This window comes from Dipteris shenzhenensis, chromosome 4 (genome assembly GCF_047967505.1).
Source record: "Dipteris shenzhenensis isolate YYH24624 ecotype China chromosome 4, Dip_SZ_1.0, whole genome shotgun sequence".
In the NCBI taxonomy this organism is placed as follows: Eukaryota; Viridiplantae; Streptophyta; class Polypodiopsida; order Gleicheniales; family Dipteridaceae; genus Dipteris; species Dipteris shenzhenensis.
In genome coordinates, this window is record NC_141599.1 from 15,282,818 (window position 1) to 15,304,031 (window position 21,214).

General features: G+C 44.8%; 1 protein-coding gene across 6 annotated transcripts in view; it reads right to left on the bottom strand.

The window, feature by feature from the left end:
- The window catches only part of HDA15 (histone deacetylase 15), a 68,095-nt gene that overhangs the window by 25,581 nt on the left and 21,300 nt on the right, over positions 1-21,214 (bottom strand). For 3 of the 6 annotated variants that reach the window (XR_015540879.1, XR_015540878.1, XM_087373557.1), the window contains exons 3-14: positions 15,617-16,265; positions 15,345-15,459; positions 15,130-15,263; positions 14,975-15,050; positions 14,760-14,824; positions 14,509-14,564; positions 14,257-14,380; positions 14,033-14,158; positions 13,700-13,750; positions 13,546-13,606; positions 13,150-13,266; positions 4,489-4,568 (exon numbers count right to left, since the gene is read on the bottom strand). Coding sequence is in view for 4 of the 6 variants with exons in the window: in XM_087373557.1 (XP_087229683.1) it covers positions 4,489-4,568; positions 13,150-13,266; positions 13,546-13,606; positions 13,700-13,750; positions 14,033-14,158; positions 14,257-14,380; positions 14,509-14,564; positions 14,760-14,824; positions 14,975-15,050; positions 15,130-15,263; positions 15,345-15,459; positions 15,617-16,265 (1,654 nt within the window). In the remaining 2 variants the exon portion in view is untranslated. The remainder of the gene's footprint in view (positions 1-4,488; positions 4,569-13,149; positions 13,267-13,545; positions 13,607-13,699; positions 13,751-14,032; positions 14,159-14,256; positions 14,381-14,508; positions 14,565-14,759; positions 14,825-14,974; positions 15,051-15,129; positions 15,264-15,344; positions 15,460-15,616; positions 16,266-21,214) is intronic. The other 3 variants (XM_087373560.1, XM_087373558.1, XM_087373559.1) reach the window with 3 other exon arrangements.

Sequence of the window (21,214 nt, forward strand, 5' to 3'; positions counted from 1 at the left end):
CCTTGAAAAGGCTTAAGGAGACTCACATGAAAAGCATTGTGAATCCTCCAAAAGTCAAGCAACTGTAAGCAAAATGCTATATCATTAATCAACTAAGTTACCTTGAAAGGCCCATAGTACCTCATACTCAACTTAGGGAATAGCCGAGTACGACCCCGTGTACTTTCCAGCCTTGCTTTCTAAAAACGCAACAAGACATAATCACCTTCCTAGATGACAACGTCACACTTGTGCTTGCTGCTGCCTTTTTTTGCTTCTCTTGTGACTTCTGCAATGATAAGCTATGTCCAAGCTCTCCACATACTTATCAGCCTCAAAATTTCATCTTTCGTCTGCAAGATGAGTGGAATCTTACGTCGACCTTTCACTATCTCAAATGGAGCTTTACCTGTGGAAGAATGTATCGTGTTATTGTATGCATACTCCACCAATGGTAAAAACTTCTCCCACTGTGACTGGTGCTCCGAAACATAGCATTTCAGAAAATCTAGAACTGTGAAATTAGCCTCCTCCGATTGCCCATCGGTTTGTGAATGAAAAGCAGAAGAAAATAGGAAAGTAGTGCCCATATTCTCAAACGCCAAGACAAGTTGGTCATGCACAGGTCTCTATCACTTACAATGGACTTTGGCATACCATGATACTTGAAGATATTCTACATAAATAACTTCACCATATGATATGCCCCAATCTTTTTCCGTACAAGAATGAAGCGTGCCTGCTTGCTGAAGCGATCAATGATCATCCATAATCCATCATTACCTATAGGTGTCCTCGGCAAATCAAAAATAAAATCCATGGCTATGCCCTCCCATGGTCCATCTGTTGGAAAGGTCACCTCCCCATCTGTAGCCCCCAAATGAGGAGAGCGTGGGGGAGGGAGACCTAGGGCAGGATGTGCCCAACGAGAGAATACCTGGATGTGTGGATCTAGGACAGATCTGGAGCATTCATGGTTGGTGGGGTATCCCGAGGATGAAAGGCTGCATCAGGAGCAGCTCATGTGGAGGAAGATGGCGGGGACACATTGTCTGGGATCAGGCCTGGCATGAGGCACTCAAAGGACAGCTTCAGGATGACACAAGGCGTGGAGTCATGGCTGGACTGTGGCCTGCAACAGACACCAGCAAATGGCGTCAGCATGGCGAGCCATATGGCGAGGGTAGTGGGCAAGCGAAGGGCCTGCAACAGACCCTGATGACGGTGCATAGGTTGGTGCAGCAGAAGCAGGGTGAACAGGCGCTGACATGGCGGGGAGCAGCACATGGCAGCCCATATGGAGGGCTGGTTGGGCTGGGCAAAGCCAGCCAACCAAGCCCTATCTAGGGCTGGCCAAGGGCTTAGCCCCTGCATGGAATCGTGGGCCAGCAAGCCTTAGAAAAGAGGGCCCCAAAGGGGCATTTATAGGCAGACCAGGTCAGGGCCTGGTCGGCCTGTTTGACTTGGCCATAGGCAGCCTGACTGGTCGGTTTTTTTCCAGAGGTTCTTGGCCTCATTTGATTATCACTTGGAGCAGCACAAGTACCAGCAGAAAGGAGCAGCAGGGAGCTTGCCTTAGGCCTCATCACTAGAGGTAAAGGGAGCACACAGGAGCTGCAGACTTAGCTAAGAGTGCTGCCCACCTAGGCTGGTGCAAAGACAGCAAGGTGAAAGGGATCTGGACGAAAAGTCTACAGAAGCTCAAGGTGGAGCACGGGGGCTCGAGTCTAGAGATTGCCAGCAAATAGGAGAAGGACCTTGTGGTTAGATCAGAGGACCACACCATTGGTGGGACTCTGGATCTATCTCTTTTGTATTGTGTCCATAGTTTTGGACGGAAATATATTATTTTGGTGGTTTCTCTATCTGGCTGGTTCATTGTCTATTGATGAGTCTACACACCTATTTTATGCACATAAGTTAAGAAGTTTGTGATTCCACACCCCACACCACACTGTGTGAGCTCCTGGGCATTACTATCAGTCTTCCGCTGTGCGTACCCTCTGTTGGGTCATTTTCTAACACCATTGGGTATGATCAAATGACATAACAGTCCAGGAGTCTTCCTGCGATCATATTACACCTTCTGACAGGTTATGCATATGCGAACATACTCCTCAACATCGCGACGCAGTGTAGGCCAATAAAAAAAATGTTTTACTGCCATGATTGTGGCATCAATACCACGATGTCCTACATATGGTGGATCATGACATTCACTCATAACCTTCAGCCTTAGCTGCTTAGTTATACACAGCCTACCACGCATCATCATAAACCCATCCTTAAGCACATAATGTTTATGCCTCTGTCCATTATTAAGCTGGTCATATACAATTGAAACTTGTGGCTTCCTGGACAAAGCATCTGCAACCACATTCTTCTTGCCTTCAACATGTACAATCTGAAAATGAAACATTGACAAGAAGTTTGCCCACCTCATGTCCTTCTCAAACAGCTTGGATTGCGTCAAAAAGTAGCACAAAGACTGATGATCCGTCTATACTGTAAAATCAGCTCCCAATAGATAAAGCATGAAGTACAGCCAACATCTCCTTCTCATAAATCTGTAAATGAAACTCAGCTGGCTGTAAAATGTGACTCTCATAAGCTACAAGATGCCCATCCTGTGTGAGGACAGCTCCAATATCATTTTTACCACAAGCATCTGCATGCACATGAAAAGACTTCCGTAAGTCAGGCAAAATCAGCAACGGATCTGTTGTAAGCTTGCGCTTCAGCTCCTCAAAAGAGTCATTCTCCACTTGTGTCCACTGGAAAGGTCTTTCCTTCTTGGAAAGTGCATGCATAGGGGCTGCAATTTCTTCAAAGTGACGGATAAAACGACGGTAGTAGGAACACAAACCCAAGAAACTACGAACCTTGTGCGAATTGGCTCCTCCTACCTCTGTCACAAATTGAGCCAGACATGCAAAGATCCAACAACTCAAGAAAAGAAAGCCACAGATAATCTCCAGAACCAAGGAGACACCCGTAGGCTGTCCCTCAAAAACTGACCAACCTATGCGTACTGCTCTTGCAAAGAAAGGCAGGGAGAAGACAGGGACACCTTGTTGACCACCCCCGGCTGCACACAAACATGTAAGGAAAACACATACTTCCTGCAAATTTCTTCTATCCAGCAGGGTATGCTATTATTTGACACGAGGATGTATAGAGGACACGGGGGAGGTGGGGGGGGAAGCAAGCCTTGGAAGCTGCAGCCTGTTATGACCACTTACACAGCAGGGGGACCTCCCAAAGGTATTTCTGATGTTATCACTTACCTCCATAAGATTTGACTAGTGCTGTTTGAGAAGGTTGATAGCTTGGAAACCACTAATGAGGCACTGCTCCATGAGAAAGCACACGTAGACAAAGTATTGGCTGAGGTAAAGAAACAAGGTGAATGGATGCAAGATGAATGGCGGAAGGAGAAAAGCAAGAGGGATGGATGGGAGAAGGAGAGAGCAGCATGGGAATCAGAAAAGATCACCTTAAAGATCAGATGCAAGCTATGGGGACCAACACACAACAACTAAGAGATACACAAGGAACAATTGAAGGGGTATGCAAGGCAATGGAAGAACTGAAATCTGAGAATGAAAAACTCAGAAAAGATTAGCAACTCAAAACTGCTTGTGATCAAAACCACCTGAAGAAAAACCAGTGCTGATCTTGGGCCAGTAGCACTCCCAATGCAAGGGCTCAACAGGTCGAGCCTGTACTTGCAAAAAAAGATAACTGGTTGGCTGGAACTTTTAACACTTAATCTTTCTTGGCCCAAGGGTGAATGTGTTTTGATGATACTAATGCTTTTTCGCCTATGGTACAAACTTAGCAGATACTTGTCAAATTCTATTCCTGTGATTTGTTTCATAGGTTCTTCCATATGAATGCTCTTCCATATGTTCTTTGCATGCTTTCTGAAGTTTGCTTTAAGATTGTCTCAATTGTCCATGTGAACAGTTTCAACGTTCTCTGACTGCCTGTTGAAAGGCCACTCTATGCCTCACAAGCCACGTTGCTTATTACAGTAATGACAAGAAGAGCATCAAAAGTTGCAATCAATCAGATGGCCTGCTAAACTGAGATGCCAACTCAACAAACACGACCCAAGGTCACTAGCATTCCACCATTAACTATCAACCCAACAGCTACTCAACCCTCTCAAAAGCTTTGCCTTTAGCCCTCACGCTACCCCTTTTCCTTGTGCACTACGTAGCTATAAAACCTGACTTTGAAAGGAAATCTTTGGCAGACTTACTTGTCTTTAATTGTGAGAATTTTCCTTTGGTTTTTTGTTGCATCTAAAAGGTTTTTAAGACACTCGTTTGGTCTAAGCTGCTTTCTTTATACTGTTACATCCATCTTACTACAGACCGTTGTGGCATGGAAAGTTACATCCTTATCAGATAGAACAATGGCATCCTCACAATCCTAATCTTGCAAAAGCATATTTAATCCACACAGAAAATGTTGCTTGCAAAGCCAACAAAACCACCTTACCTCACAACCACCCAAAGGATCACCCTTTGCAGCATCAAAACCAGCCGATATAATAGTCATGTCTGGGGCAAATTGTGTAGCTGTACAAAATCCACCACCAAGTCATGGCTAGAAAAAATAAAGTAGCAAGTTGGCACAAAGCTCTCGTTTTCAAAAACACAATCCATCGTTAATTGTTGAATTCCAATCTCCGGTATCCTATACCATCTCATTGGAAATCCATTTAAAATACTTAGTTGTACTCCAGTCCAATTGAATATCCTTACAAGTAACTTGAAAAAAAAAATATCAACAGTGCTCAAAGGTGTACGGAACTAACTTGACAGATTAGACTAGTAACATGTAGTTTATCAAGAAAATTTGACATGATGATTAAAAGCCAAAGTTCTAACAGTGATAGAAACATTGTTCAGACATAAAAGTACAAAGGGTCTGAGATCAGTTAAACATGCAATCAGCTGGCCCCTTTTTTTGAAACAAGCAAACTGCATGTATACTTCGACAACCAGCAAATATATGCAATAACTGTAGCATGATCCTGTTTTCATGTCCCTCTCCCTCTCCCTCTCCCTCTCCCTCTTGCCTTGCCCACCCCCCCCCTTCTCCCTCTAACCTCCACATGCACCAGACGAGCATGAGAACAAAGACAAGCCCAATGAGCGTACATCCCATCTCAAGCACTATCATCACAACCTTACGACACCTCAGAGTTAGACCCACAAGGCAGGCCAAGGATCGCCAAGAGGAAGTTCTGACATGCTCCATGGTTGTCGGAATTCGAGATGGGACCCCACCCAAGTTCCATGAACCTAGCCCACTAGCCAGTCGAGATACCTCAAAATTTGTAGTTCCATGATACCCACGAGCAATGCCGACAGAACAAACTTGAGAACGGCAAATGCAGGTCTCAAACATGTTCCAGAGGCACTAGGGAGACCAATGGCCCTTAGCTTGGACCATAGTTACCATGGAATGGGGACGTTCCGAGAAGATCGGTGCCGGGAACAGGAATGTTTTGAGGGAGAACGGGAATGGGAACGCCACATCTTATGGCATATCATACGACGCATCATCTGTGACATAAAACTATACTAGAACATGAAAGAATCATCTTTTCACCACTTTGAAGTTTGAACTTTCCATTTCAGATCTAGAACTTTGAAAAACACGCATTTGGAAAGTTTCGTAATCTATAATCTATGCTTCCCATATGTGGATACTAAACGCTTCCCTAATATACAAGAAGCCAATTTCCAATATCCCTAACATATGAGGATAAGGTTTCTAAGTGGGAAAAAAAAAACAGGGAGACGCAAGCTACCATGGTTAGGCCTATCTTCATCCATGGCCTTGGCAGCTGAAGGTGACTAGAGGTCCTGGTATGCACATATTTTGAGAGTCTAAGGCTCCACATAGACACATTACCCCTATTTCAATACAACATTGAGAACCCCTCCGTCCCGTTCAAATATCACGAGGTGAACCAGGTTATCCGGGAGGATTTCTTACACTATTCAAGACCTGGTTGACACTTCTTGTGAAGATCAACTTCTACAGGGACCACTGCTTGCAGATTTCAGCGAAGGGCTTCATTGACCCACTACCGGATCCATCTCCCCCACTCATTGAGGATATTGATCGAGCAGTCATGTGCTTCATCACATACCGACTTTGCACTGAGAGTGGATGCCTCCCATCACTCAGCTACCCTCCATTACTCAACCCCCTTTATGCCATATCCATACCCATCACACCAAGCACACACGATCCCACCTGAGGCATGGGAGCATATCATCATGGAGGTTCATCGCCTCCGTGCAAGAGAAATGGACCTAGCTTGCTTCATACAGGAGCAGCAAAGGCAGATAGATACCCTAAGACAAAGTGTCCTCATAGTCCAGACAATGGCAATTGATCTCCGAAAGAAGATGGATGACCTCCAACGTCGTATAGAGGGAGCCCAAGGAAGCAATCCTACCGTGGAGGAGAAGATTGCCATGATGGAGAAGGGAGACCTCCAAGTGGGTGGATGTTGTGAAACGGGGACCTACGAAGCCAACCGTTCCTACCTCTTTACTTGAGCAATAGCAAAGACTCTCAACATCAGAGTCCGCGGGGTCACATGCACTAGTTAAGCTATTTCAGATGCTGCCACCTTTGTTACCTCCACCCTAGAAGCACCAGAGTATAGTATCGAAAGTGCCTAGCGGGTCAGACGAGACCCTACCAGAGATCAGCCTCTTGTGATGCACATCAAAGACACTCCGGCCTGTCCAACTACACTACACAGACTTGCATCCCAATGAGATCACTCGGATATTTACATGGACGAGGACCTCCCTTCTCTACAAGTAGAGGAGAGGCAAGCCCTATACTGCAACAGGATGCCGGACGTAAGGAGGGGAAGAGGGCTGTAGTATGCGAAGGTTGGCTCTTTACTTGCCACACCTGCATAGGGATGTAGGGTCTATTAGACCCACAAGACCGAGGCTTTGGCATGTACCATTTGGAACTATAATCGTACATTATAATCAAAGCTAGGAAATTTCTCGGAATCATACACAGGATGAGATATTGTTAGCACCTGGTATGGCCTTGTAGGCTAGCTAGGACATTTTAGTCCTTAGTCAACTAGTTGACTTTGGGACCACATATTGGTCACTATTATCCATTTGCAAGTACACTTGACTTGTTTGCTCCCTTGCATTCCATTGCTTCCCACACCCACCAATGGTATCAAGACTGTTTGTTTGGATCCATCCTACTCCACTTGCCTACACTTAGCCAGTTTCCATTTGACCTACTTAGCTACGACTAGGTCGCGACCAAAAACTCACCCTCTTGAATCAGCACCGCAATGCTCTAGTTCCCCGTGCATCCATACATCCATACTGGAGATATCATAGCCAAAGAGTGTGTTGGTGTGAAGTGTTAGTGTGTAGTACTAGGTGATCTAGTACTAGTCTGTGTGTGTGAGTCTATGTGTGTGAGTCGTGTGAGTGCCACATGTCATCATGGGACTTATCCCATACGCACTAGGTGCTAGTGTGTGAGTGAGTAGCCTATATAAGGCTTGTACTTCGCTGGTCTTGTCATACTCGATAAATGAATGAAAACCTTCATGGTTTCTACATTTGTGTACCACTTCTTCACTCCCTAGCCTCTCTCTCTCTCTCTCTCACCCCATGTTTCTAACATGGTATCAGAGCCACCTTCCATAGCTGCCACGTCACCCTTAGCCTCTCTCTCTCTCTCTCTCTCTCTCTCTCTCTCTCTCTCTCTCTCTCTCTCTCTTTTAGTACTAGTATAGCATTTTAGTACTCAGCAAGGGCCTTAGTGAGCCCTTTGCCCTGGCCCACAATGGTCTGTATGAGCTACTTGATTCCGTACTTTGTCCCATAGGCCCACGAGGCCTCCCGCGGACGTTAGTATCTCTCTCTCTCTCTCTCTCTCTCTCTCTCTCTCACACACACACACACACACCATGTTTCTAACATGGTATCAAAGCCACCTTCCATAGCTGCCACGTCACCCTAACCCTAATCCTAATTCTGCTTCAGCCCTTCTTCCTGCAGCCTGCAGCCACCTCAGCCCTGCTCCATTTCGACCTGTTTTACCTCCTTCATAGCCATTCCACTTCCGTTTTCTGTCCTTGCAGCCAGCCGCCTTCATTCAAGCCCTCTTGGAGCTGTATCTAGGCCCTTGGCTCCCTTTTTGCTTGCTGGTCGGCACTTGCTGCAACAGGCGCCTGCACGTATGTTTCCTCAAGGTCGTTTTGAAGCTTTCTATCGCCAAATTTAGGATTTCATGTGTTGCTGCTGCATAGCCGCCTTCAACAGAGCTACTTCTGAACTATTTCCAGCACTCGAGCATACAAATACCAGCCGATTTTCAGCTTGGTGATCTGCTGCAGCAATTCGGAGTGCCTTGCTGAGCAGCCTTACAGATTTCAAGACCTACCTTCGCACTTGGAGCATCTACAGCTACCGCTTTGTTGATTTTGGACCTGCTGTTGCGCTTTGGAACACCTACACTTCTGCTCCAGCACTTGGAATAGTTATAACGACCTCAACAGCTCCTTCTGGTTCAGTTCTACATCTCGGTGCATATTCCTGCTGCGTTTTCCTTAGGGTTTGCATTTTAGAGTCATCAACCAGCTGCTGGAAACGTTTATTCACGCATTTCTTCAGCCGCCTCGCATTTGTGAAGACTGCTGATCCATTTCAGAGCCCTAGACCAGCCCCTCTACTTGCTGGTTATTCATTTCAGCTTGCTGGTTATTCATTTCAGCTTGCTGGCTCTTCATTTGCTGCCGTGAAATCTATTACCTCAGTTTGCTACTATGGAGCCTCGTGTTCATGGTGAAGATTCATCAGCACCATTTGCATCTAGGGATGAGCAGCATGACAAAGCATTGGTGTGAGGTTGGTCAACAAATTGCTTCATCATCTTGACCTCACTACTTCAGCCAAGGAGAACCTGGACAAGCTCAAAAATATATATATGCTACATCTATTGGACTTGAGCAGGAAGCTTCATCTACTGTGTTGCATGATCTATTCCTATCTCAGGAGGAAGATGATGCTTACTTCTATGTGTGTGTTGAGTCAAATAAAGATTCTTAGCCTTGAGTTGTCCCTCTAAATGAATGTATTTGGAGTCAATACGAGGTACTTTGCCCCGGGTTGTCCCCCAAAAATGAATGTATTGTCTTTTACTTTGGTTGATGGTATTGACCACCCAGTTTAGAGTAAGGGGGGATCACTGCAGAATTGCGGTGGAGGGGGGACCGGTCTACTCTTTGTGTGTTGGGTCTCACACTCTTTGCTCTGAAGGGGGGTGTTGGAGATATCATAGCCAAAGAGTGTATTGGTGTGAAGTGTTGGTGTGTAGTACTAGGTGATCTAGTACTAGCCTATGTGTGTGAGTCATGTGTGAGTGCCACGTGTCATCACGGGACTTATCCCATATGCACTAGGTGCTAGTATGTGAGTGAGTAGCCTATATAAGACTTGTACTTCACTTGTCTTGTCATACTTGATGAATGAATGAAAACCTTCATGGTTCCTACATTTGTGTACCACTTCTTCACTCCCTAACCTCTCTCTCTCTCTCTCTCTCTCTCTCTCTCTCTCTCTCTCTCTAGCCACTTCTTCACTCCCTAGCCACTTCTTCACTCCCTAGCCCCAAAAAAATAATTTTCCCTACGACAAGTCTAGCAACAAGTAGATATACCTTTAAGGGAGGAAAGAAGCAGTCAATTTGGAAGCTGCTGAAATTCGAAGGAACGCTTACAGAAAGACGTGAGATCAACTAACCTAGCCTCTACGATGGTCGGCTTTTTGGCGAGATTATGGGGATCCTTACGGCCCAAGCAGCTTGTTGGAGTGGACAAAGCAAGCAATACCTACTATCGACAATCTAGAAAGATCGATGGAGCATTGGTTGAAAAGCGATGCTTGGAGTTCAAAGCTGAGCCTGACCCGAGGATTGTTCCAGTCGAGTGGACAAGCTGGTTGGTTGGACGTAGGAAAGAGGCTCCAACTCCAGAGGAAATGGAGGTGTTAGAAGCTCATTGCAAGCTAGTCAAGTTGAAAGCTGCAAGTACTCACCACCTTTTGTCTCTTAGTGTCCAGGAAAATTAAGCTCAGCCAGCCCGTCGTCGCCGCCCAGCCCGTCGTAGCCGCTTTTCTCTCCCCACTCTTGGCTGGGCTGTACCCCAGGCCCAGCCAAGGGGTTGGTTCAGCCAAAAGGGGGACAGTCGATATGGCCAGCCCATCCTCCCCTCACCCCCCGAAGCTTTACTCCGCCATGGAGGCCACAACCCCTGCTCCCTTCGACAGGACGTACTCTAGGTATAAGATTCAACCTCCCCCGACGCCGACCAAGCCGCAAGAGCAGATTTACCATCTCCAACAAGAAGTACGAGACCTGAGGTCCCAGCTCACCCAAACCCTAGCTCGTATTGCAGCTTTGGAAGGCCCAGGGAAGCAGGAGATTATTGCAGCAGCCATACAAACATGTAAATCTGAGCCCCAACATCACAGCTGATTTCCACGGTTAGAGAGCTCATCCAGGTGAAAGTGACAGCTGAACCCAAGGTTGACATCCAAACACTCCCAGGGAGGTTGCCTATGGCCCTCTCTGTACTGATGTATAAGCAGGTCTCTTTTGTCCCATAGACCTTTTAGGTCTCCAGTGGACATTAATAAACTTTCTTTCTTTCTTTCTCTCTCTCACCATGTTTCTAACAATCCATACATCTATACAACAGGCAACGCTGCTGTTCACCGCAATGTTGCAGTTCAACGTGCAGGTGAAGCTGCCCATACTATTGCCATACAACTCCCGAAATATGCTTTTATAGGTCACAATCATCATTACTACCTACGCCAAAATCATCCGTACATTTGTATGGTAAATGCATGTACATTGTGTACATTTATACGGACCTGCAGCAACTGCCATCTGTACAACACCGCCAGCTTTGGTGTCCTTTGTCCTCCGTACAATCCTCCGTACAGCCTACAATAGTCATGCGACTATCATCCGTACGATTTGCGCCTGTTGTCCATACAGTTTAGCAAACTGTCCCTCCAAGCTATTGTTCAACTACAATTTTGGTCAACAAAGTTGCATTTGGCCTTGCTTGCACAGTGAGCATTTTGGGACTTTAACAGATATTGTAGTATAATTGCAAATAACTTTGGCATTGTTTGTCGTCCATACAATCCTCCGTACAGCCTACGACAGTCATGCGACTATCATCCGTACGATTTGCACCTGTTGTCCGTACAAGTTGGCCAACTATCAGTCCAAGCTGCTGATCGCATATAGATTTGGTCAACAAAGTTGCATTTGGCCTTGCTTGCACGGTTAGAATTTGGGACTTTGACAAATATTGTAGTATAATTGTAAATTTGCATACAAATGTGAGGCTTTTCATGAAAGTACTTCCAAATTTGTAGACAAATAAATTTGGGCTTTTCATGAAATTGGGACTTTTGGCACTAAAATCTTACAAAGGAAAAGGCATTTTGGCAGCTTTTCAGGCATCTTTCCGCTCAATGTGAGTGAAAATTGTAGGCATTTGCTAATTTTAGCAGTCTGATTTGGCAACTTCTGGGGCTTTTTGAGGCCAATGATAGCTTATGCTTCAATAACTTTTTAGCCATGGCTGAAACTGAAACTAGATGTAACCTCTTAGATGAGGCATAAATTACAGGATAAGGCTGTCAAATGCATCTTCATAGGCTACAGATCATAAAGCAAAGGCAACCTGTTTCAGGTTATGGTCAGCAGGGATGTTATTTTTGCTGAACATGCAGATTTATCTTGGCTGGACTGCAAAAGACAGCCTAATGTGGATGCCTCAGATGTGTTTGATACCTTACTGCCCCTTTTTCAGTCTATTGCAGATTCAGATCAGCTTTTGCTAGTCAAACTCCACATGCTCCTAGCAGCTCTCAACCTCCTCAGGTTCCTCATGCTCAGCCTGATCTGCAGCCACATGATGATCATGCCATTGATCAGGCAATTGAAGAGGAGAGGGCTGTCATTAGACAGCACAAAAAAGTTCCAAGGTGGCTCTTGGATACTCTACGGGACAACAGGCAAGCTGAGCCCTTGGCTGCTCGCACCAAAAGTGCGCAAAGACAAATGCATGGCAATTCGCTTGATGTTGTATTGATGCCACTGCTTGTAATGAGGGGAGTGATGATCTCAAAATAGACCATGCATGGTTGATTTCAGCCCAAATCCTCAAGAGTTAGCTCAATCTTGAAATCTTGGGCAGAGATGAACTTGATTCATAGAACCTTAGAAGGCAGTATAACATTAGACTCTCCTAGGGTTTGTATTCAAGGGACTAGCTCTTGTAGGGGGTGATCCTCGTCTGCACCTCATACAGTGTCGTTCCTGTGTTCCTAGCTCTACATTTTTATGTTTTGAACCATGTGTGGTTTGAAGGAGGTTTATGCTTTATTAATTTCAGTTTATGGCTATTCAACTTCAGAGCTTGAAGGAAAATGTCATTCAGGGGGCTTTCTTAATTTTCATAAGGTAGTCATCGCTCCCTTGGCATGATTTATATTCCATGTTCTCTTTCCTATATTAAGAGCAGTAATTATCCTAGGGTTCATCTTGAGTTTGCTGGGGTCTGGACTTGTACCAGATTTTATGGTTTCAGCCCAAGTTGGCTCACTATCACATTGCAGAGCCTCACCTCTTTTCACTCTGCAGACTCCAGTCAGCAATACATATTTTCTTCAATTTTGTTTATTGCTTCCTTCATTAGATGCAAGTAAACCAACTTTTTAAGTCATAGATATATGCTCTGTCAATTAATGGCCATTATTACAGGATCTCAGTTTCTTAAAAGCATGTTCCTGCAGTCAACGTATGCCCAATGCAAAAGCACAGCTGGTTGTCTTATGTGCACAGAGTACTTCCTCATTTTATATTAAATTTTCCTTCTCTAGGTCTGTCCAAGATCTCCATTCCAGATCGCATGCGAGCTTGAAAATCCAAAAAATAAACACACGATTTGTTGCATATAAAAATTCCTTTCAGGAATGACTATATTCAAAAAGACCCGACAAGCTGGATGGGAGACAAGGTTGTAGGATAGCATCTGCACGTATAAAAGGGCGAAGTAGCCACCTATAGGAAGCACGATTTGTTGAAAGGCAAAAAGATAATCTTCATCTCCAATTCCGGCACAGCCCCAAGGTATATTGACTGAAAAACCCTCTCCCTCATCACAGCCGACCTGCAAAGGTTCAAATAAAGGAAAGCAACACCTCCCATTAGAAAGGACAAACGCACTGTTTGCATCCAAAGCCAACTACTTCAATATATCCACCCGGTCCTACAGGAATTCATTTGCTCCTCTCACAGCATAGAGAGAGGCACGAGATCACATTTTACATTCAATAAAATCCCTGGATACACTTGCAGAGAACATGGCTGAGCTATTTTTTCAGATATCAAAACATAATGACGCTCTCCTGGGAGGGAACACACTGTTCATAGTAGCCCAACTACTTGCCTCAATAGCAGCTCCTGTACCCGGGTAGAAAAGACCTCCTTCATGTCTATGCAAAGAGATATACAAAACCTGCAAATATAATGAGGCAAAAATAGAGTATGACCAATATTTGAAAGATAGCTGTGACATCTAAAAGGTGAAAAGAATGGCAGTAACACTTACGGATGAGTCACTATCAAAAATTTCTTGAGTCCCATTACCATGGTGCACATCCTACATAAACCATAGGAGAACCATAATGAATTTGAATCTTCCAGCTCTCAAATGACGACTGAGCATGCAAAACAGGCATGCAAGGAAGTACCAATATTGTAAGTGTGGTTATGAGACAAACTACACAGCTATATTTACCTCCTGACACTTCAAAAATAAACACAACAAACGAACCATCTAGAGCAACAATCGTAAAGCAAACTATGGCGAGCAATTATGAAACAAAAAAATGGGGAAGAATCACAAAGCAAAAAGAGTCAAAGGTCAATTCCAGCTTCTTACCCAGTCTAAAATTAAAACCTTCTTAGCACCTGCTGCCAGAGCTGCTTTTGCAGCAATAGCAGCATTGTTGTGAAGGCAGAACCCCATGACAGTTGACGGTCTTGCATGATGTCCAGGTGGTCTAACCTGGCACATATAGGAATGCCCAAATATGTTGCTTCAGACTCCAGCTTTAGTTTTGGAAAGTCTTAGTATTGAGAGAGAGAGAGAGAGAGAGATTGTACCAACGCAAACCCATTCAAGGCTTGTCCTTTCATAATTGCAGTTGCAAGATCAATACATATGCCTGCTGCAAGCCTGGCAGCAAGGGCAGAGTGGCTATTCGCATATGTGTCTGAGGTGAAGTAACTGCCAAAAGAAACAAAAGGAAAAAGAACAAGATGAAAAGGAAAGAGCAGCTTATGAACGCTGGTCAAGACAAAATGGCACCAAACAGTAACTAGAAATTAGGCTAAGGTAAAAGATTGTTCATTTACCTGGCTTCATGAGCAGAGGTTGCTTCAACAGCATCTACATGGGCATGAGTGTGAACCTGACGATGCATTTACCATCCATATATCAACAACCCAAATGCCATGTAAAAGGATTTGTGGGGCAGAATAACTTAAAAATGCATCTATGAAGGGTACTTCTAATGACATAAGAGGACCTTTCAAAATTCAAAATTTTATCACTATAAATTGCTTGGTGGAGCTGAAGTTTTAGAAGGTGATGTTGGTGGACTTACAGTTTCCAACTCTGCACAAGTGGCCTCCCTCACAGGAATTGTTAAAAATCGGGCAGGAAACAGACCTAATAATACATGATCATTTAAGACTTGCTAGGAATACTTTACTGGCTCCACCACACTTTACAGAACACACACATGATCTCATCAAAATCAAGCACTATCTCGAGAAGAAAGAACCAGTTGACTATTCTACTATTTGCCAAGTGGCTTACCAGCAGCAATGAGTCCTCCCATAATTGAACGAAGCCGGTCAGGCCTTTCAGGATGTGGAAGGGACTTCATTTGGATCTGATTTTTAAATACCCAGATTAGATTGCATAAAACAAATGTGCTATTGACATTTTGTCACAAAATTAACACATTATACCTCAGAATGAAGCAGCATTCTTTCATCAAAGCCAAGGGCTGTAAGCCCTACAACTGGCCGCTGGGATGATGACAATGGAGAAATATATGATGCCACAGAATTCTTCTCTCTTCCTGCTCCTTCTGCAACCATTTCTGGATCCAAATGAGACATACATGGAAGAATTTAAACTAGCTTCAAACATGTTCTTCTATCAGTTCAATCAAATTGACTACCTCGGTGTATCTCATTCTTTAACTCCGTCTCAGTTCCATCAGTTTCTTCTGGTAAGAGCATAGATGCTAAAAAACCATCCTTAAGAATTCCAGATCTCCGATGCTCGCCACAAAGCTTATTATAGAAACCACAAAGAAACTGAGTAAAACTGAGTCATGCAGCAAATTTCATGTTGATACATCTTGAAATGCATGACTTTGTAGCATGAACCAAGCTCACAAAAATCAATGCAACAGCTCCCAATATGAACACAGCATCAACTTGAAATTACCTCACAATGCAATGCATCATCTGAATTAGACATGGTGCAATTCGTGCAAAACCACCGAGCACATGGCTGAAAAGGTCCTCTCGGTTCCCAATCCTCATCATCTTCTTCATCCTCCCAATCTCCTTCATGCTCATACATTGCAAGAATGTCTTCTAGATTTCGGCGACCTCGGCTCACCTCTCTTTCGCCACTTTCATCTTCGACAGTAACATCCCCATTTTCTTCATCAGACAAACCTAAAGGCATAGACTCGTCATCATCAGCACTGAGTTCATTGTTGCAGTCTGCATCATCCCTCCTATCCTTGGCAAGAAGTGGCCTTGGAGTATCAGGGCCTACATCTTCAACAGTACCATTCTCCTCTTCAGAATTATTCTCAACTGCCTCTTCAAGGTGGGCTTGCTGATTTTGCTGACACTCCATACCAGTTGCATCATCATCATCCACTACAGCTTGATCACTGTTAGCCTCATTTTTATCTTCTGTGACAGATAGGTTTCTATTATTATTTGAGGTATCACTGCCTGCTAGAAAATGAGACTCCCTTTTTACAGCCGTTCCCAAATTTCGTCTCATAGTATACAGATCAGTGAGGTTCATCCAGTTTAGACTTACAGATAGCTTCGAAAAAAAAGGGGGATCGTTCTGCCTGGAACATAAGGGACAGTTTCATTGTCAGTCTGCAAAACGCTCACGGACACAAAATTAAAACAGGTACTATCAACTGAATAGACAACCACAAATAGGGGAACAAGAAAAACATGCACAAAAGAATCAATCCAGTACCACAAATTTTTATCGCGTGTGTTCCTCTTGCACATCTGGACCTTTTACTATAAACACCGACCCACATATTGAAGAAACAGTAAATTACAACACTACAAAACATAAGCCATAATAACTTTCACAGTAATTGCCCCTTCAAGCACATCATATCCAATTTAACTAACTGCTGTAGAGTCTGCTGCCTGCTTTTGACTGAATTTTGATGGGATACTAGGGTCAATGCCCCACTTGTGAGCCTCCAAATGAGAAGGACTAAGGGGCGTAACACCTAAGAAGCACAGGAGACCTGATGGCGTGAAAGATTTAGAAGGTGACAATTGGAGATAGTGGATGCCACAGGTAATGTCCAGATCCAGCTGATGTGAAAGAGTGGCAGGAGAAGAATTGCAAGGCACTGTCCATGATAATTATGATGGAGGGCTCCTGCATTAAGCTTCGGGACTGCCTTTGAAGCGTGGACTATCGTCAGAGACACATATGAAATAAGCGATACGGTGAGGATTCTTTCTACATGCTCACCATGAGGACGGAGGAAGGAGAGCCCATGCATGCACACCAGATAAAGGTCAAGTAATAAGAGATCAACTTGCAAAAACTAATCAACGTGCTTTGAAAAGCTTGATGAGTTTTGTGACAATATTCATGGCATTAGAGAAACCATTACATTTGAGGAATGATGCTGATTGCTATTGCAAGAAGCAGCATAAGAAAAGAAGCATAGCAAAGGCAAGACAAAGGTCAATTCCTCAAAAGAGAAACTCCAAATGGTGGGAGCAATAATGAGATAGGAATATTGAAAGAAAACACATAAGACCTGCTAGACTATAGTGCCCTCCACACATAGGTAGGAATAAATGCAGACACGTGAATTGCTGCAATGGAAATGCCAACACTGAAGCATACAACTGAATGTGCAGAAACTGAACTGCAAACACATAATGAACCTCGCATATAGTAATCCCTATCTAAGGAGGTGAGGAGGTAAGAGGTTGAGATGCTTCCTAGTGTGCGCATTGACACAGTGTGCCCAATCAAAGTGCATCAAATGCATGCCATAGATGCAATACTTGCATCTGATTGGCTGCCCTAGAGTGAGTAAGATACGCAGTGCATGCCTATGTGTGAAACATGGCAAGGCCACAATAAATAGACTGATGGATTGGTATCATGTGGCAACCATCCATGATGGAGGTACGTGGGGGCTTACATCATGTGGCACCTTTCAAACCTCTAACCCTTGTCCATGACATAATAAGTCCAATATATCCTAGTAATCCCTTACAGTTTTAGATCATTGCACTCAAAACATGAGCCAGGCTTCCCTTGACAATCCTTAAAATTCTTTTGGATGCCTTTCAATGGCTTTCTTTTATATATGGGATACTGCATTGACAATATGTTGGAAATGGACAGGTCACCTCCCCGTTTGTAAGCCCCCATATGAGGAGAGCATTAGGGAGGTGAACCTAGGGTCTAAGTGTCATGTGCACGGATTGGTATCCGACGTGTACTGGGTACACAAGACTAGCTCAAGTAGCCTAGGGAGGCTTAGAGCTAGGCAGGCTTGATTCTCGGGTTGAGTGGCAAGGGTACGAACCAGTTAGAGGTCTTCGCTGTTTTTGGCGCTTGGGGCCCGAGTCTATAAAAGGGGCCCAGAGGTTCAGTTCTCAGCGAGCCGATAGGAGCAAGTTTCGTTCCCAGGTGCTAGGTCTGATCCTGGATTGAGTCACGGACGCGCACCTGCATCATAGCGTAGCCCAAGGCCCAGCAGCAGATCCCAAGCTTCACGGCGCTACCTAGTGGTATGGGACACCAGGATGGTTAGGATCTGGTTGGGAGTTCGTGCCAGTAGCTCAGCTCGTGGCTCGGAGGGGACATCTCCTGATTCGGGATCACATCCCGTAGATGTCATGGTTGGGTGGTGAGCAGCCTGCTCAGTTTTCTCACATTGTGTGTGTTCTTGTGTTTGTTTGCAGATCAGAGGTTTCAGGAGTGCTAGGACGTGTCAGTTGGTATCAGAGCCAACTCCTGAGGTAGGAACTTTTGTGCCAAGAATTTTGGACGATTTTCTCCTCCAGGTATGCCCTAATTTCGAAATTTGTGCTCAAACCCTGCAATTTTTTGTTTGGTTCATCGGGTTTTGGGAAGTGGTTAAGATTTTGGGAAAGAAGGTAGGAGAGACAGAGAGAAAGGGTGAATTCGCAAGTAGCAAGATGGAGTGGAAGAGAGGCCATGAGAAAGGTCGTCAATAAGGGAAAGAGCTTGGGAGCAGTTCGTTAGTTGTAGGAGTTGGCGCAGGAAAGAAGTAGGAGCGAGTTTCAGAATAAAAGCAGAGAGCAAGGACGTGATGGAAGGCCGGGGGCAACCTTTAGGATGAGAGTTAGGGAGCGGGTATTGATGGCTGGAGTGAGGATGGAGGTGCGCAGCAGTTGACAGTCTCGAGGGACTGGTTGGGAGGCGAATCAGGCAGGGGAAAGCTGCGTCCAAATTTGGGCTTGGAAAAGCTAAAAAAAGCAAAAGCCCTACCAAAAGTAGGGGACTGTTTTTTTTGGCATGCAAGAGCTGCGTCCAAATTAGGCTTGGACAGCTTAAAAAAGCAGAAGCCCTACCAAAAGTAGGGGACTGTTTTATTTTTGGCCTGCAGGCTGCTATAAGCCTGCAGTGAGGCGCTCTTTGCTAAGGCAGCCATCTCACCTGCTCTAATCCGCAGTCCATGAGTGCGCATAGCCAACCCTCCACCCACCCTCACCTAGTACCACCCGTTCGCTGAAGCTGCTATCTCGCACTTCTGAGTTCGGAACAGCCCTTCTCTCCTACCCTTCCAATTTGCTACCTTGCTGCTCCTCTGCTTCACCGCTCTCCCCTCTAAGGAGATCTCCAGGCAAATCGTTATTTACTGCCTCCTGTGGGATTCTGTTTTCTCTGCTGCCCCCTCCTTTCCTCACGACTCTCTCTCCTTTCCCTTTGGCCTTCAGAGCACCTTCACTCCACATCCTTTATGGCTGATTCTGTAGACCCTCAGCTTGCGATGGGAGACCAGGATTTGAACTACCATGCGGAGGATGACCAAGGTCTCTACGATGATCTGATTACGAAAAAGGCCTTCAGTGAATTCACCACTGCTCTTGATGGAAAGTTTGAGCAAGTTTATGAATCAAACGGGGTTGACACAGCAACTCCAAGGGATTCAGACTACACTCACACTTTTGACTAGCACTGTTCAAGCGCTCACGCATGTGGATGCCATGGCTTCAGTGTTAGGTCCAAACATCACTCCAAATCCTTTTCTCGGAGACCAGAAGTCTCGTACCAAGGAGGTTGTTGACACTTGGTTGCACAAGTGGCAAGTACACTTCCAGTTTCACCCTTACCCAGATGACAAGAAAATACAGCTTGCAGCCGGGTTTATGTCAGGAAAGGCTTTATTGTGGTGGAAGGAACTCCAACCCAAGCCTGTAACATGGATAGAATTCGAAGGGGTCTTCAGGAAAGAGTTTCTGAAGAAGGAGGAAGATTACGATATCGTAGGCAAGCTCAAAGCCCTCGATATGTCCAAGCTGAATTTGACTTTTGAGGTTTATCTTCAGAGGTTTCGGGATTTGCAGACCAAAGCTACAAAGATGGATCCAGTGACCTTGTTAGGTTTCTTTGTGGATGGTTTGCCTGACTCCTACAAGTTACAGATCAAGAACAACAAGTGTACCACGTTGCAAGAGGCCATGAATTACGCGCGTATTTATGATGATACCATGGCCAGTGCAAAGGGAATCACAGTTGCCAACACGGGTGGGAAGAACAAGCGGAAGTTCTTCCAGTCTACCACTAGTATCGGAGAGACGAAGTCTATAGACAACGCCTCCAAGAAACATTTAACTCAGGCGAAGAATGGTCGTGCCCGTTTCCTTAGTACCTTGAAGCTCAAGGAGGGACGTTGCTTCTTCTGCGAGGAGCGGGGCCACACTAAGAATGATTGTCCTAAGCGCAAGAACCAGAAACAAGCGCCGGGACCGAAGCTCCAGGCGCGTCCAAGTACCAAAGCCAATGGAGCTAATCAAGTTCCGATGACAGGTATTTCTGTAAATGTCATTACCTGCCCACTTTCTTGTAATTGCACTTTTAATACTTCGTTATTTGGTTCCCATGATCTTTTCCGAGTTTATGGAGAAGTTAGGGACCAAAGAGTTCACATTTTCTTCGACCTGAGCAGCTCTCACAACTTTGTTAATTACAAACTTGTGCAGAAAATGGGGCTGTCCACGATACCTAGCGATCACACCTATGAGGTGCAGCTTCCAACTAGGAAGCAGTTTTGGGATCGCAAGATTGAAGCCCTTTCTATGCGGATTCAAGAATACACAGCGGCTCTTACGTGCTATGTCATGCACTTGGAGCATGTGGACTTGTTGATCCGAATAGAGTGGTTTAAAACCCACGATATTCGGATTGGATGGAAGGACCATACTCTTTCTTTTTTGGATAAGGACACCCAATTTTGTATTTAGTGTGATAACATTCCCTCTTCTTAGGGACCTATTGTATCTGCGATGCAGCTTCGGAATATATTAAACACTTCTCATTATGATGTCTATCAGTGTGTTTTGATTCCGCTTTCTTCATTTGTTGTCTCTGTTAATAACAAGAATGATTTAAGTGTGTTTGAACACCGTGAATTAAGAATGTTGTTCGATGATTTCATGGATGTATTCCCTGCTCAACTGCCGGAAGGTTTACCTCCAGAACGGGCAGTAGACCATCGCATAGATTTAGTACATGAAGCTCAACCTATTAGTGTTCCACCTTATAGGATGAGCT